The sequence below is a fragment of the Leptonychotes weddellii genome, chromosome 4 (genome assembly GCF_054177405.1).
Source record: "Leptonychotes weddellii isolate Sample4059 chromosome 4, ASM5417740v2, whole genome shotgun sequence".
In the NCBI taxonomy this organism is placed as follows: domain Eukaryota; kingdom Metazoa; phylum Chordata; class Mammalia; order Carnivora; family Phocidae; genus Leptonychotes; species Leptonychotes weddellii.
In genome coordinates this window covers 170,799,519-170,815,687 of record NC_138372.1, presented here as the reverse complement: position 1 = coordinate 170,815,687, position 16,169 = coordinate 170,799,519, and the positions used below count along the sequence as shown (strand labels likewise).

General features: G+C 42.7%; 1 protein-coding gene and 1 long non-coding RNA gene across 9 annotated transcripts in view; one reads left to right on the top strand and one right to left on the bottom strand.

Annotated features, from left to right (window-relative positions):
• Window positions 1-16,169, top strand: part of LOC145721014 (uncharacterized) — a 133,643-nt gene that overhangs the window by 25,252 nt on the left and 92,222 nt on the right. The window lies entirely within an intron of this gene.
• ZNF34 (zinc finger protein 34) overlaps window positions 7,336-16,169 on the bottom strand; it is an 11,896-nt gene continuing 3,062 nt past the window's right edge. The window contains exons 2-7 of one of the 8 annotated variants that reach the window (XM_081816754.1): window positions 14,185-14,227; window positions 12,584-12,637; window positions 12,076-12,162; window positions 11,641-11,782; window positions 11,094-11,213; window positions 7,336-8,843 (exon numbers count right to left, since the gene is read on the bottom strand). In XM_081816754.1, coding sequence (XP_081672880.1) covers window positions 7,483-8,843; window positions 11,094-11,213; window positions 11,641-11,782; window positions 12,076-12,108 — 1,656 coding nt within the window. In that variant the 5' untranslated portion in view covers window positions 12,109-12,162; window positions 12,584-12,637; window positions 14,185-14,227 and the 3' untranslated portion in view covers window positions 7,336-7,482. Of the gene's footprint in view, window positions 8,844-11,093; window positions 11,214-11,640; window positions 11,783-12,075; window positions 12,163-12,583; window positions 12,638-14,184; window positions 14,422-16,169 lie in introns of those variants that run through there. The other 7 variants (XM_081816753.1, XM_031040714.2, XM_081816755.1 and 4 more) reach the window with 7 other exon arrangements.

The window sequence follows — 16,169 nt, the reverse complement described above, 5'->3', positions numbered from 1 at the left end:
TCAGCAGGGAGCCTGCTTCTCCCTTCTCCCTCTGCCCCCCACCTCCTCTGCTTGTACTCTCTCTCTCAAATGAATAAAATCTTTAAAAAAAAAAAAAATGTATCCTGTTCCTAAGAATGTATTTTAAAGACATCTTTTATAAAAAGAATAAGGCCTGATATTTAGTCACTGTGGAGTAACATATGTCCAAATACATTTTATAAACTAAAGTATGTCAATTACATAGAATTTTGTTGCTATTATAAAGGCAGTTATCATGGAGTAATGTCATGCAGGAATCCATCCCTCCAGCTAGACAGCTGTTGGCTGGCGGGAACTGTCTGAAGTAACTATTCTGGAACTGTGAAGTTTAGTCAAACACTTGCAGCTTCCAGGAGTGAGCTTGATGAAGAAGGTAGTAAATATCAGCAAATTTCAGTGAACCTCCATGTCTAGCACAGCACCTACCATGCTCATCACTTACCCCATGGCATGCAGCCATGTGGATAGCAGCCTTCATTCCTGGTACGGCTTGCTGGAGCCAGGTTACATAAGGACCTTGTCCTCCCAAGTACCAGGGTTGTGTGTTTTGATGGTTTATTGCCACTTTTGATCACTGTGAAGCTAGCATAGGCTTATCTGCCATCGTTTTAACTACTGAAAAAGTTTCTGGGGTGGGGTAGAGGGATTAAAGACATAATGCTTGGTTCTTCCCTTTTTGGGAGACAGACAATGAAATCTCCTTCAGGATGCTGGATGACCACACAGTGGAACAGAAACTTCAAGGATCACGCACATTGACGAATAAACACTTCACAGAACTGAAAAAGTCACAGGTGGCTCCAGCCATCAACAAGTAAGATTCAGCAAAATCTGAGAACTGGGAGACTTAGAATTCCAGAATCACCACACATAACACTCAAAACATCTGGCTCTCAACAAAAAATATTACAAAATATACAAAGAAACTGGAAAGTATGGCCCATTCACAGGGTAAAAATAACTTGACAGAAACCATTCCTGGAAGGGCGCCTGGGTGGCTCAGGTCATGATCCTGGGGTCCTGGGATCAAGTCCCGCATCAGGCTCCCTGGTCAATGGGGAGTGTGTTTCTCCCTCTCCCTCTGCTGCTCCCCCCACTTGTGCTCTCTCTCTCTCTCAAATTAATGAATAAAATCTTTTTTTAAAAAAAAAGAAAGAAAAGAAAAAGAAACCATTCCTGGAGGAGTCCAGACACTGAAATTATTAGTCAAAGATGTTAAATTAATTGCCTTATATATGTTGAATGACTGAAAGGAAGCCATGGACAAAAAACTAAAGGAAATCAAGAAAATGATATATAAACAAAAAGAATATTAATAAAGAGACAAAACTTATAAAAAAGGAACCAAACAGAAATTCTGGAGCTGGAAGTACAATAATTTAAACGAAAAAAACTCACTGGAGCAGTTCAACAGCTTTGAACAGGCAGAAGAAAGGATTAATGAACTTGAAGATAGGACAACTGAAATTATCCAGTATGAGGAGCAGGAAAAAAAAATAACGAACAATGAACAGATCCAAGAAACCTATGGAACACCGTCAAAAGTACTAACATATACATTACACAATTCCAAGAAGGAAATGAAAGAAAGGAGCAAAAAAGATATTTGAAGAAATAATGGCTAGGAACTTCTGAAATCTGAGGAGACATGAATATGCCTGTCCAAGAAAGTCAATGAACTCCAAACAGGATAAACTAAAAGAGATCCACACTGAGACACACTGTAGTCAAATTGTCAAAACCCAAAGACAATGAAAATGTTGAAATCAGCAACAGAGAAACAATTCCACATGCACAAATGAGACTCAGCAGGATTAATAGCTGATTTCTGTTCACAAACTATGGAAGCGAGAAGGTAGTGGGATGGTTTATTAAGTTTGAAAGGAAAAAGTTGTCAACCAAGAATTCAATATCCAGCAAAACTATCCTTCAAGAAAGAAAGTGAAATGAAGACATTTTCAGATCAAGAAAAGCTGACAGAGGGGCGCCTGGGTGGTTCAGTCAGTTAAACGTCCGCCTTCAGCACAGATCATGGTCTCAGGGTCCTGGGATAGAGCTCCACATCAGGACTCCTGGCTCAGTGGGGAGTCTGCCTCTCCCTCACCCATTCATGCTCTCACTCTCTCTCTCGCTCTTAAATAAATAAAATCTTTAAAAAAGAGAGAGACACTTAACCAACTGAGCCACCCAGGTGCCCTTGTAATATATTTTTAAAAATTAAAATCATAAAAACTTTTCAATCACAATAGAATAAAATTAGAAATCAATTACAGAAGAAAAACTGGAAAATTAAGCCAAACTCTTAAACAACAAATGGGCCAAAGAAGAAATTACAAGGGAATGTAGAAAATACCCAGTGACAAATGAAAACAAAAACACAACACACCAAAGCTTATAGGATGTTGTGAAAACAGTGCAGAGAAGGAAATCCATAGCTTTATTTTTTTTAAGATTTTATTTATTTATTTGACAAAGAGAGAGACAGCAAGAGCAGGAACACAAGCAGAGGGAGTGGGAGAGGGAGAAGCAGGCTTCCCGCCGAGCAGGGAGCCCAGTGTGGGGCTCGATCCCGGGACCCTGGGATCATGACCTGAGCCGAAGGCAGACACTTAATGACTGAGCCACTCAGGCGCCCCAGGAAATCTATAGCTTTAAAAGCATACATTAAGGGATGCCTGGGTGACTCAGTTGGTTAAGCATCTGCCTTCGACTCATGTCCTAGGATCGAGTCCCACTTTGGGCTCTCTGCTCAGTGATGAGTCTGCTTCTCCCTCTTCCTCTCCATCTGTGAACTCTCTCGCTCTTGCTTGCTCTCAAATAAATAAAATCTTTAAAAAATAATAAATAAAAGCATACATTAAAAAAAAATTTCTCAGGGCACCTGGGTGGCTCAGTCAGCTAAGTGTCCAACTCTTGATCTCAGCTCAGGTCTTGATCTCAAGGTCCTGAGTTCAAGCTCCTACACTTGGCTCCATGCTGGATGGGGAGCCTATTTTAAAAAAATAATAATTAATTAATCTTTAAAAGTTCTCAATCAATAACCTAACTGTATACTCTAAAGAAAAGAGTGCCTGAGTGGCTCAGTTGGTTAAGCATCCAACTCTTGATTTTGGCTCAGGTAATGATCTCAGGGTTGTAAGATCAAGCCCCATGTTGGGCTCCACACCGAGTGTGGAGTCTGCTTAAGATTCCTCTCTCCCTCTCCCTCTGTCCCTCCCCACCACCACACACACACACGATCACTCTCTCAAAAAAAAAAAAAAAAAAAAGGAAGAAAGAGAATGAAAAAATAAACCAGGAAAAAAAGCAATCTAAACACAAGATAATAGATAGAAGATTAATAGTAAAGATCAGAGATGAAATAATGAGCTAGAAAATATAGAGAAAATCAACAAAACTTCAAGTTAGCTCATTGAAAAGATCAACAATATTGACAAACTTTTAGGCTAAATAAGTAGAGAAAATTCAAATTATTAAAAACCAGAAATGAATGTGGGGCCATTGTGACCAGCCTTACAGAAATAAAAAGGATTATATGAGAATACTATGAACTGTATGCCAACAAATTAGATAACCTTGATGAAATGGACAAATTCCTAAAAACACACAATCTACCAGAGACTCATTAAGGAGAAAATCTGAATAGATTAATAACTAGTAAGAAGACTAAATCAATTACCAAAAACCTCCCAACAAAGAATGAAGAGAAAAACCCATTTGATCTTTTCAAGTGATACAAAAAAAGCTTTTGACAAAACTTTGGTTTCTTAGGACGCCTGGGTGGCTCAGTTGGTGAAGCGTCTGCCTTGGGCTCAGGTCATGATCCCAGGGTCCTAGGATTGAGTCCTGCATCGGGCTCCTTGCTCAGCAGGGAGGCTGCTTCTCCCTCTGCCTGCTGCTCCCCCTGCTTGTGCTCTTTTTCTCTGACAAATAAATAAAATCTTTTAAAACAAAGCAAAACAAAACAACTTCATGGTTTCTTGATAAAAGCACTCAATAAACTAGAAATAAAAGGAAACTTCCTCAGCATAATGAAAATTATATAGAGAAACCTAATGTAATACATAATGGTAAAGACTGAAGGCTTTAAGATCAGGAACAAGTAAAGGATGCTCACTTTTGCTACGTCTATTCAACAAAGTACTAGGAATTCTAGCCAAAGCAATTAGGCAAGGAAAATAAATACAAGGCACCCAAGTTGGAAAAGAAGTAAAACTATCTCTGTTCACAGATGACATGATCTTACATGAGGAAACCCTAAAGAGTGCACACACCAAAAAACAAAACAAAACAAAAAACAAGCAAAACAAAATTGTAGGAACAAAGTAACTCAGCAAACTAGCAGTATACAAAATCAAGACATAAAAATTAGTTGCATTTCTATGCATTAAAAATAAATAATCCAAAAAAATAAAAAGAAATTAAGAAAACAATTCCATTCACAATAGCATTACAGTAAATAAAATACTTAGGAATAAATTTAACCAAGGAGGCAAAGAACTTGAACACTGAAAACCAGAAATGATCACTATTAAAGAACATATAAACAAATGAACATACATCCCATACTCATGAAGACTTGATAAGATTAATATGACAATACCACCGTAACTGATCTATAGATCCAATACAATCCCTATCAAAAGCTGTGATTTTGCAGAAACAGAAAATCCCATCCTAAAATTCATATGGAATCCCAGATAGGGATCCCAAATAGCCAAAATAATCTTGAGTAAGTACAAAGTTGAAGGACTCCCTTCCTGATTTCTAAACTTCCTATAAAACTACAATAAGTGACAGTATGGTGGTGACATAAGGATAGGCATATACATGAATAGAATAGAACCCAAAAAGAAACCCCTACATATATGGTCAATTGATTTTAGACAAGGGTGCCAAGACCATTTATGAACTGTTTATAGTCCCCCCCCCCCAAACACACACACACACACCCCACCATTCATTATGTTGAAACTCTAACCCAATGTGACTGTATTTGGAGATAGGGCCTGTCAACTGTTGATAAAGGTTAAATGAGATCATAAAGGTGGGGCCCTAATCTGATAGAGCTAGTGCCCTTATAAAAGTTAGAGACATCTGAGATCTTACCATGTGATGACTCAGTGAGAAGGCAGCTGTATTTCAGCCAGGAAGAGAACCCTCACTAGGGCTGAATCAGCCTACACCTTGATCTTGGACTTAGTTTTCAGAACTATGAGAGACAGATTTGTTTCTTTTGATAAATTTGTTTTTTAAGCCACCAGGTCTGTGGTTTTTTGTTTGTTTGTTTGTTTGGCAGCCTGAGCCAATACAGGCATACCTCTTTTTACTGTGCTTTGCTTTATTGTGTTTCTTACATAGTGAAGATGTGTGGTAATCCCATGGTGAGCAAGTCTATTGGCACTATTTTTCCACCAGCTTTTATTCACTTTGTGTCTGTCACATTTTGGTAATACTCTGAATACTTCAAACTTTTTCATTATTATATTTGTTATGGGAATCTGTGATCAGCGATTATGACTTGCTGAAAGCTCAGATGATAGCATTTTTTAGAAATAAAGTGTTTAAATTAAGGTTTATACAGTTTTCTTAGACATAATGCTATTGCACACTTAGTACACTGTAATGTAAACATAACTTTGCTTTACTGAGATATCTGCTGTATCACAGTGATCTGAAACTGAACACACAATATCTTTGAGGTATGCCTATACTATTCAATGGGGAGAACAGTCTTTTCAAAAAATGTTGTAGGGAAAATTGGATGCAAAAGAAGTTGGACCCTTACCTTATACAATATATAAAAATTAGCTTAAAATAGCCTTTTGTGCATCAAAGGACACAAACGAGAGAGTAGAAAGAATTCACAGAATGAGAGCAAATATTTGCAAATCGTGTATCTGATAAGAGATTACTATGCAAAATATACAAAGAACTCCTATACCTCAACACTTAAAAAAAAAAACAAAGAACCCAATTCAAAAATGGGCAAAGGATCTGGACAGACATTTTTCTGAAGAAGACATACAGATGGTCAATAAGTGCCTGAAAAGCTGTTCAACATCATTAGTCATCAGGGAAATGCAAACCAAAACCACAATGAGATACCACTTCACACCCATTAAAATGACGTTATTTTTTTTAAAATGGGAAATAACAAGTGTTGGCAAGGAAATTAGAACCCTCTATTCATTGCTGGTGGGGATGTAAAATGGTACAGCCACTGTGGAAAAGTTTGGCTGTTCCTCAAAAAGTTAAACATAGAGTTACCATATGACCCAGCAATTTCACTCCCAGAAGTACACCCAGAAGTACTGGAAGTAAGGATCCAAGGGACGCCTGGGTGGCTCAGTTGGTTAAACACCCAACTGTTGATTTCAGCTCAGATCATGATCCTGGGGTCGTGAGATTGAGCCCCACATCGGACTCTGTGCTGGATGTGGAGCCTGCTTAAGATTCTCTCTCTCCCTCTCCCTCTGCCACTAGGTCCCCAACCACTGCTCATGCACTCTCCCACCACCCCAAAAAGCTACTTGCACACCCACTCACAGCAGCAGCATGCACAACAGCCAAAAAGCAGAAACACCCAAGTGTCCATCAACAGATGAGTGGATAAACAAAACATGGTATCTACAAACAAGGTCATTTCTTTCAGCCATAAAAAAGAATGACATTCTGATACAGGCTACAAAATGGATGAACCTTGAGAACATTATGCAAAGTGAAATAAGTCAGCTATAAAGGGCAAATATTGTATTATTCCTCTTATGAGAAAACTAGAATAGGCAAATTCACAGACAGAAAATAGAACAGCGATTGTCAGCGGATGTGAGACAAAGGGGAAAAGGAGAGTTATTGTTTAATGGGTACAGATTTTCTGTTTCAGATAATAAAAGAGTGGTGATGGTTATATAACACTGTAAATGTATTTAATGCCACTGAACTATACACCTAAAAATGGTTAAAATAGTAAATTTTGTTATGTATGTTTTACCACAATAAAAATGGCAATTAACAACTCTATTATAAAGACACACAGAAAAGTATGACTTAATTTTTTAAATGTACAATATGTAAAGATATGTAAATATGTAGAATTCTTTCCAGTGTGAGTTTTCTAGGATTGAGGAAATAGCAAAGCCAAAAGAGCCTACGTCCTGCAATGACAAGCACAGTATTCTCTTTTTAAAATGCTCTTAACTATGTGTGAAAGGAAGCATGTATTAAATCAGCAGTGATGGATTCTTTTTCTAAGTGGGGGAGAACTACTTTTTGCTTACCTCTCTCAATTTCTCCAAAATGAACATGCACTGCTTTTGGTTTAAGAAAAGAGTTTTGTTTGTTTGTTTTTAATTAGAAATGCCCTTCATCTGTAACAACACTGTGTGGACAATAAATAAAGGGGTGGGATAGGTCATAAGGAGGAACTGCACAGCGGAACTCATGGGCCCTTCTCCACGGTCACCTCGAGAAGTCTTCCCGGAGGTGAATCCTCTGATGCTGGCACATGTTGGAACTGTGCCGGAAGGCCTTCCCACACTTGCTACACTTGTAGGGCTTCTCTCCAGTGTGGATCCTCCGGTGCTGGATGAGATAAGTACCCTGGCTAAAGGCTTTCTTGCAATCGCTGCATTTGTAAGGCTTCTCTCCATGGTGCGACCTTTGGTGGTGGATGAGTCTGGAACTGTTGTGGAAGGCTTTCCCACACTCACTACACTTGTACGGCTTCTCTCCTGTGTGGATCCTCTGATGCTGGATAAGGTGTGTGCTCTGGCTGAAGACTTTGCCACAGTCATTACATTCATAGGGCTTCTCTCCAGTGTGGCTTCTCTGATGTTCAACAAGTTTGGTTTTTTGGATGAAGGCTTTCTCACATTCATTACATTTATAGGGTTTCTCCCCAGTGTGAATTCTTTGATGTTGGATAAGGTTAGAACTTTGGGTAAAGCCTTTGCCACATTCTTTACACTCAAATGGTTTCTCCCCAGTGTGGGTCCGACGATGTCGGATAAGGATTGAGCCGTCACTGAAGGCTTTCCCACAGTCGTTGCACTTATAGGGTTTCTCTCCAGTGTGGATTCTCTGGTGATAAATAAGGGACGAATAGGCACTGAAGTGTTTCCCACAATCACCACACTTATAGGGCTTCTCCCCGGTGTGAATCCTCTGATGTTTCATGAGGTTGGGCCTCTGATTGAATGTCTTCCCGCACTCACCGCATCGGTAGGGGATCTCCCCTGAGTGCATCCTTCGGTGATTGATGAACTCACAGCTCTGGCTGAAGGCTTTCCCACACTCGTCACACTTGTAGGGCTTCTCTTCACTATGAAGCCGCTGGTGTTTGACAAGGTTAGCACTGTACCTGAAGGCTTTCCCACAGTAACCACAATAATGCAATTTTTTCCCAAGAGGAATTTTCTGATCGTCTTTAACAACTAAATTTGCACTGAAGAATTCCCCAGAATCATGGACTATATTTGTCTTTTTTGACCTGTGTACTCGCTTATGGTTATTAAGGTATGATCTCTGTTCGAAACTTTGTTCACATATATCGCATTTGTGAGGTCTCTGATCAGAGACAGGGCTTGACCGAAACCTGAGGCTTCCCCCAGACCCCTGGACACTATCAGTGGTCAGTGTGACTGGCCTCAGGCCTCTCTGCTCCACAAGCTTGTCCAGGCTCTCCTCTGGCTCCCAGACACATGCATGGGTCTCTCCAGGATCAGGTCCCTGGGGAACAGCCCTCTGGAGTTGATCCAGTTCTTCCCCATCAAGCATCTCCCTTGAAGACAACTCCTTGTACTCAGTCCTGGTCCCATGACCTGGAACAATGAACACAACATCTTAGGACCACCTGTTCTGACCTGAGAAGGAAAATATGGAGATGCTGCTGACTACCTGTACAGTACCAATTCCATCATCTCCAAAGTCACAACGCCTTACAGAGATGAGAGCCTGCAGCTCAGAGGCTTAAAGACCTCACCCAAGGCTGCAATCTTGCAGCGGTGCAAGTATTTCAACCCAGGCCTGACTAATTCTTCCTGCCTGCCTTCTGCCTAAGTGGGACTGTAGAATGCCAGTCCTCACTAGAAAAGGAAAGAAGACAGAAGCTTTGTACCACCATAGAGACCAGAGGGGCCCTGAAAATCACGGAGGACATCTGACAGACAAAAAAGTGAGCCTAAGGCCACCTAACAACAGCTAATCCACCCTAAAATCCATGGTAGGAAAATCAGTTGCCTCCTCAGGACAGCAGAGGGCCAACGTTATGCCAACCATGGACAGAAGGGCACACCGTGACCCTCAGCTCTCCCTAGCAGGCTGAACCCATTCTTTGGGCTTTTCTCAGAGGCCTGAGAGGCAACCCAGTTAGCCACCAGCCCCTTAAACTCAAGATGCCATACAGAATGCTTCCTGATACCCTCAAGCCTCCATTCCTTACTTCTTGCCTAGACATTCACACATCAACTCCACTTGCAGAAACACACCATCAGAAATGCATTCTCTGTGAGGAAGAGAAACAGTCACAACAATCCCAAAATGGGGACAACCAAGTATTAACAAGAATAGAAAATAATTTGTGGTATATTCATATGATAGAACACTGTATGGCAATGGAATAAAACATACTTTGCACAACATGGCAAGCCCTCACAACATTCAGATGCCCCAAATGAGACCAGACACAGAGCTAAGAGGCAGAGTGGCCTCCAGAAGTCAGAGAGAAGGACCCCGTGAGGAGCAGTGGGAAATGACAGAGGAGGCCCAGTGGGTTCCCAGGGAACTAGAAATGTTCTGCACTTTGATTTGGAAGATGGTTTTTATAAAAACTCACTGAGTTATAAACTTAGGATTTATCCTGGTTCTTTAAGTATTGATATCTGAATAAACAAATTTACAAAAGAGAAATTCAAGTCCTTTAACCAGTAGATGCTTCTTAGGACATTATCAAGACGTGCAAAATAATGCTTATTGGAGTTGTCCATAGCAATGAAACCAGACAGCACCCTTCCCACTGGCACTTCCAGCAAAAGTGGTGACTGAGACTCATGTGTATAAAAATGGACACTAACTGAGTGAAAAAGGAGATGAGGAGATGACAGCAGTACACATGGGATCGCTGCATTCCTGTCAAGAAGTGACCTTCGTGGGGCGCCCGGGTGGCTCAGTCGTTAAGCATCTGCCTTCGGCTCAGGTCATGATCCCAGGGTCCTGGGATCGAGCCCCGCGTCGGGCTCCCTGCTCTGCGGGGAGCCTGCTTCTCCCTCTCCTGCTTCTCCCTCTCCCACTCCCCCTGCTTGTGTTCCCTCTCTCACTGTGTCTCTCTCTGTCAAATAAATAAATAAATAAATAAATAAATCTTTAAAAAAAAAAAAAGAAGTGACCTTTGTATATGGGTGTAGAACAGAGAGCACTAGAAAGGGGATAGCAGGGCGCCTGGGTGGCTCAGATGGTTAAGCGTCTGCCTTCGGCTCAGGTCATGATCTCGGGGTCCTGGGATTGAGTCCCGCATCGGGCTCCCTGCTCCTCGGGAGCCTGCTTCTCCCTCTGCCTCTCTCTCTCTCTCTCTGTCTCTCATGAATAAATAAACTCTTAAAAAAAAAAAATTAAAAAAAAAAAAAAAAGAAAGGGGATAGCAGGCACACGACAGAACACACTGGTATGTGGGTGATGAGATATTCTTTCTTGTAACGGTCTACAATTGTCAAGTGGATAATTTAGAAAAGGAGAATGAAGCAATGGTCTCTATCACCATGGCCCCATCTGACCCTCCTCACAGGGCATGAGCTCTGAAGGGCAGGGCTCCATGGGGTCCTGGGAGTCCAGACTTCCCTCTTCTCCTCTGCCAACAATGCCCCCTCTCACCCTCCTAGAAGATTCAGCTCAAGAATCACCACACTGAGGCACCCAGGCTGATGGAGGTGACCTGGACTTCAGCACAGGCTACTCCCAGGGTTGTCATGCTGCTCCTGATATACCTTGTTCTAAATGCCTGAGTCATTAACCACACATCTTGGATCCTGACAAATGCTTATTCAGCAACTGTTAGGGAAGTGGCCCCCCTCACGCACCTGAGATACTGACTCTCAGTCGCTCTTTCCCCTTGGCGCCCTGTGCATCGAGGACCCACGGCTCATCCCCTTGCTCCAACTGTGTGATCACCCCAGGCTTGGGACCTGCAGGTCCAGCTCCTGGGAAGAAAACGGGGCCTAGGGTTGGTGCCAAGGATGCAGGGCTGCACTGAGTGGATTCTCATCTGGGACTCTGGTGGGAAGCAGAACCACAGGCAAAGTGGGGTGATGGGAAGTCTGGACACTCTGGAGGGTTGGGGATGGTCGTGAAGATGAGATCTGAGCACAGGGAACAAAAGCCCAGGGGGCTCTCTCCACCTGGAGGTACGCAATCCCTCTGGAGAGGGGTCTGTCTTGGGCCTGGGGCAGGGAGGCCGTCTTATCTGGGAGCTCAGAGGAGAAAATCACTGAGCCAGCCCCACTTGGCCCCTCCTCTGTATAGACCAGGACTGCCTAGGACCAGAGGGTGAAGCCCCCAGCCCAGCCCCTGCTGAACCATCAGTCCCCAGGGCTGTTCCCTGACCAGCATCCTAGTGAGGGGCCTTACCCAGGGAGACCAGATTCCTGTAGGTCTCCAGCATCACGTCCCTGTAGAGGCCCCTCTGAGCAGGGCCCAGACGGCCCCACTCCTCCTGGGAGAATAGCACGGCCACGTCCTCGAAGGTCACCTCAGCCTGGAATGACAGGGGCTGCTGCAGGCCCAGGTGTGGCTCAGGGTGGGCCCTGGGGGCGGGAGCAGCAGAACATACCAGGAGTAGTAGCACAAGGGTGACTACAGGCACGATCCCCCAGTACGGCCCAGGGGAGTGGCCTGAGCCCCTGGTCATGAAACCAGTAACTCCAGGAGGCTGGGGGAGTCCCAGGGTCACCCGTCCTCTGCTCAATACCCCAGACCAAGATGCCTGACAGTGTCTACTAAGGCAGAGCAGGCAGGGAAGCCCTGTGTGGAGATTTCAGACCTCTAGGGAAAATGGATGCTCACCTGGGGCAGGGCAGACAGGTGCAAAGCCGCCATCACCTGGTACCCTGGGCTTCCCAGGGGAGGAGTCAGCAGTGAGTCACACTGGTGCTGAGGGAAGAGAGAGGAACACATGGAGGCCCAGGCTGGCCCCTCCTATGGGCAACTTCAGGGCCACACTCATCCCCATCGGGGCACAGCTGGTCTCCCGGGCAGACTCCGCTCCCTGCCTGGGGCTGCCCTGCCCTACTCTGCCCCACTGCAGGCACAGGTGCACAGCTCTTCAGGCCATCTGTTCCCCTCAACCTGACACACCAAGCTGTCTCATTCAGGAGGAAGATGGCGATACTCATTCACTTTATATGAAAGAATAAAGACAACTTGTTAAGTGTTGAGGAGAAAGAGAAGGAAAAAAAAAAAAAATCAACAGAAGGTACAGAACAAAGTCAAAGTACAGATGGTAAAATATACAACACTATAGAAACAAGTTCAGTAGCTGAGTAATGGTAAGAAATAAAAGGATTAAACTCACCTACTAGAAGCACAAGATTCTCTGATAGATACACACAAAATGCACCTGCATAACCTAAAATAAAGTAACACAGAAAGGCTAAATATAAGCTAGACCACACAAACGCTAATTAAAATAAATAGTAGCTATATACCTTTTCTTTTTTTTTTTTAAGATGTAATTTATTCATTTAAGAGACAGAGAGAGAGAGCACATGCATGCAAGAGCAGGGGGAGGGGCAGAGGGAGAGAGAAGCAGACTCCCCGCTAAGCAGGAAGCCAGACGTGGGGCTCAATCTCAGGACCCCAGGATCACGACTTGAGCTGAAGGCAGAGGCTTAACCGACTGAGCCACCCAGGCGCCCCTACATTTTCTTTACCTTTAACACTCTTTATTGAAATATGACATTTATGCAGAAGAGTCGACAAATCCTGAACACACAGCTCAAGGGGCAGTCACAAAGGGCCCATTCCCATAGAACCAGCACCCACGTCAGCCCTCCTGCCCCTGCAGGCTCTACTTCCTTCCTGAACTCCCAAAGGTGAGCCTCCATCCTGACTTCCACCAGCTGTGCTTCTGGTGAACTTTATCAAAGCAACTATGCTGTCTACACTCCTCTGGCTTCTTCCCTTCATCGTGATGCTTCTGAGCTTAATATGCACTGCTATGTGTAGTTTAGCAGTATGTATACCAATCAAAACAGAACAGAAAGTAAAAATCATTAATAGGAACAAAAATGAATGATACATATTAATAAAAGGAAAATCCACCCAGAAGCTATAATTACAGACAAGTGTGTATCTACCAAGAAACTCAGAATGTAGAAAGCCAATGCTAAGTGAAGTAGCAAAGAGCAACTGGCAAACCTCCCCTGGAATGAGAGATTTCAACACACTTCCCTCAGAAACAAGTGGAACAAGTAGAGAATAGTTACTTGAAACAGAGAATACACATTTTTCCAGATATATATTCAAAACTATTAGAAAACACCACAAACCATGCCAACAACGAAAGTTTCAACAAATTCCAAAGACTAATAACATTTAGCAAAACATTCTCTGACCACTGTTGTTATGCTGGAAATATATGATAAAAAAGTACCACCTCAGGGGAGCCTGGGTGGCTCAGTCGGTGAAGTGTCTGCCTTCGGCTCAGGTCATGATCTCAGGGTCCTGGAATGGAGCCCCAAGTCAGGCTCCTTGCTCAGCAGGGATTCTGCTTCTCCCTCTCCCTCTGCCCTTCCCCCCACTCATGCATGCTGTCTCTCAAATAAAGAAAGAAAATCTTTAAAAAAAATAATAAAAAGTACCCCCTCCAAGAAAAACACAGAAATGGAAACAGGCTACCTAAGGAAAAATGTGCCTTCTTAGTGCCCTTATTTTAGCACAAGAGAGACTGAAATAAATGATCTAAACATTCAATAAGAAATTAGACACAGACTAAGAAAAGTGATTCAAGAAAAAATGGAGGAAAATAAAGAATACTTGATTTAAAGAAACAAAACATAATCTCAACATTGCTAATAAAACACACAAACATCTGGCAAGTCCAATGGGGGGTGGGCAGAAAAGAGATGGAAAAAGAAATATTAAGAACAAAAAAGGGGACATAATTCTACATACCATACATGCAGCAACAGTTGTCATCAGAGTGCGGTCCAAGACCCTGGGGACAAAATGATAAAACTTTATTGAAGGACATCAAGAAGACCTATGGAAAAACAGTGTTCATAAATAGGAGAACTCAGTATCATAAAAATGTCAATTCTCGGGACACCTGGGTGGCTCGGTTGTTAAGCATCTGCCTTCAGCTCAGGTCATGATCCCAGGGTCCTGGGATCGAGTCCCGCATCCAGCTTCTTGCTTGGCGAGGTGCCTGCTTCTCCCTCTGCCTACTGCTCCCCCTGCTTGTGCGCTCGATCTCTCTCTCTCTCTCGCTTGCAAATAAATAATCAAATCTTAAAAAAAAAAAGTCAATTCTCCCCAAATAAATCTATTAATTCTTTTTTTTTTTTTAAAGATTTTATTTATTTATTTGAGACAGAGAGAATGAGAGAGAGAGAGAGAGCACATGAGAGGGGGGAGGGTCAGAGGGAGAAGCAGGCTCCTTGCTGAGCAGGGAGCCAGATGCGGGACTCGATCCAGGGACTCCAGGATCATGACCTGAGCCGAAGGCAGTCGCTTAACCAACTGAGCCACCCAGGCGTCCCAATCTATTAATTCTGTACGATCAAAATTACATCAGGACATAACATGAAATCTGAACAAAATGACTCAGTATCATAATAATGATCCAAGATTAACTAAGGCAATGCCAAAAAAGAACTAAGGTAGGCAGAGGCATGCCCTACCACATAGCAAGACTTACTGTAAGGCTACGTTAATGAAAGTGAGATTGGAGCATAGTAAAGAAAATAAGGAACATCTAGATCCATAGCAAGACTTACTGTAAGGCTACGTTAACAAAAGTGAGATTGGAGCATTGTAAAGAAAGTAAGGAACATCCAGATCCGTGTATATGCTAATGACATAATGGCACGCTATTCAAAATGGTACCAACACAACGGATTTTCCATAGGAAAGTAAAATTCAATCGCTGCCTTCTACGGCACACAAAAATATATTTTAAGCACATTGAAGACCTAAGTGTTTAAAATAAAATTTATAGCTGTTATAAGAAAATAATATGCAAAATACAGTACATCAAGGAAAAAATTGTTTAATTTTACTCCAAAAATTTCTGTACAAGACACCGCAATATTAAAAGACAAGCTGCAGAGTGAACGATATTTGTAAAAATACTTAATACATAAAAAAAGATATACAAAATATGTTTTAAAGTGCACCAAAAAAGACCATTTATTTGAAAAATGAACACAGGATGACTTGGGAAATCAGATAATGAGATCAAAGAGGGACACCTGGGTGGCTCAGTCAGTTAAGCGTCTGCCTTCAGCTCAGGTCATGATCTCAGGGTCCTGGGACTGAGTCCTGCATCGGACTCCCTGCTCAGCGGGGAGTCTGCTTCTCCCTCTGGCCTCCCCCCTCATGCTCTCTCTCTCTCAAATAAGTAAAATCTTTTTAAAAAATCTGAAAAGATCTTCAACATCATTGAGAATTAAGGAAATGCAAATTCAAGACTTCTCTCCCCATAGACTGGGGAAAACATAAAATGCTTCACAATAGCAAATGTTGAAGACATAAGGGAAAATAGAGATTCTCAGAGTCCTATAGGAAACTAGTACAGTCACTCTGGAAACCCATCTGGCACCACCTGGCAGAACTTTAACCCTGCAAATTCAGTCAGGACACCTAATTCTAGGTATGTGCCCTACAGAAACTCTTGCTAATGAACATAAGAAAATACACCAGAATGTCACCATGTGCCTGTGTATAAGAAAAAAAGGGAGGGGCGCCTGGGTGGCTCAGTTGGTTAAGCGACTGCCTTCAGCTCCGGTCATGGTCCCAGGGTCCTGGGATCGAGCCCCACATCGGGCTCCCTGCTCGGTGGGAAGCCTGCTTCTCTCTTTCCTACTCCCCCTGCTTGTGTTCCCTCTCTCGCTGTGCCTCTACCTCTCTCTGTCAAATAAATAAATAAAATCTTTAAA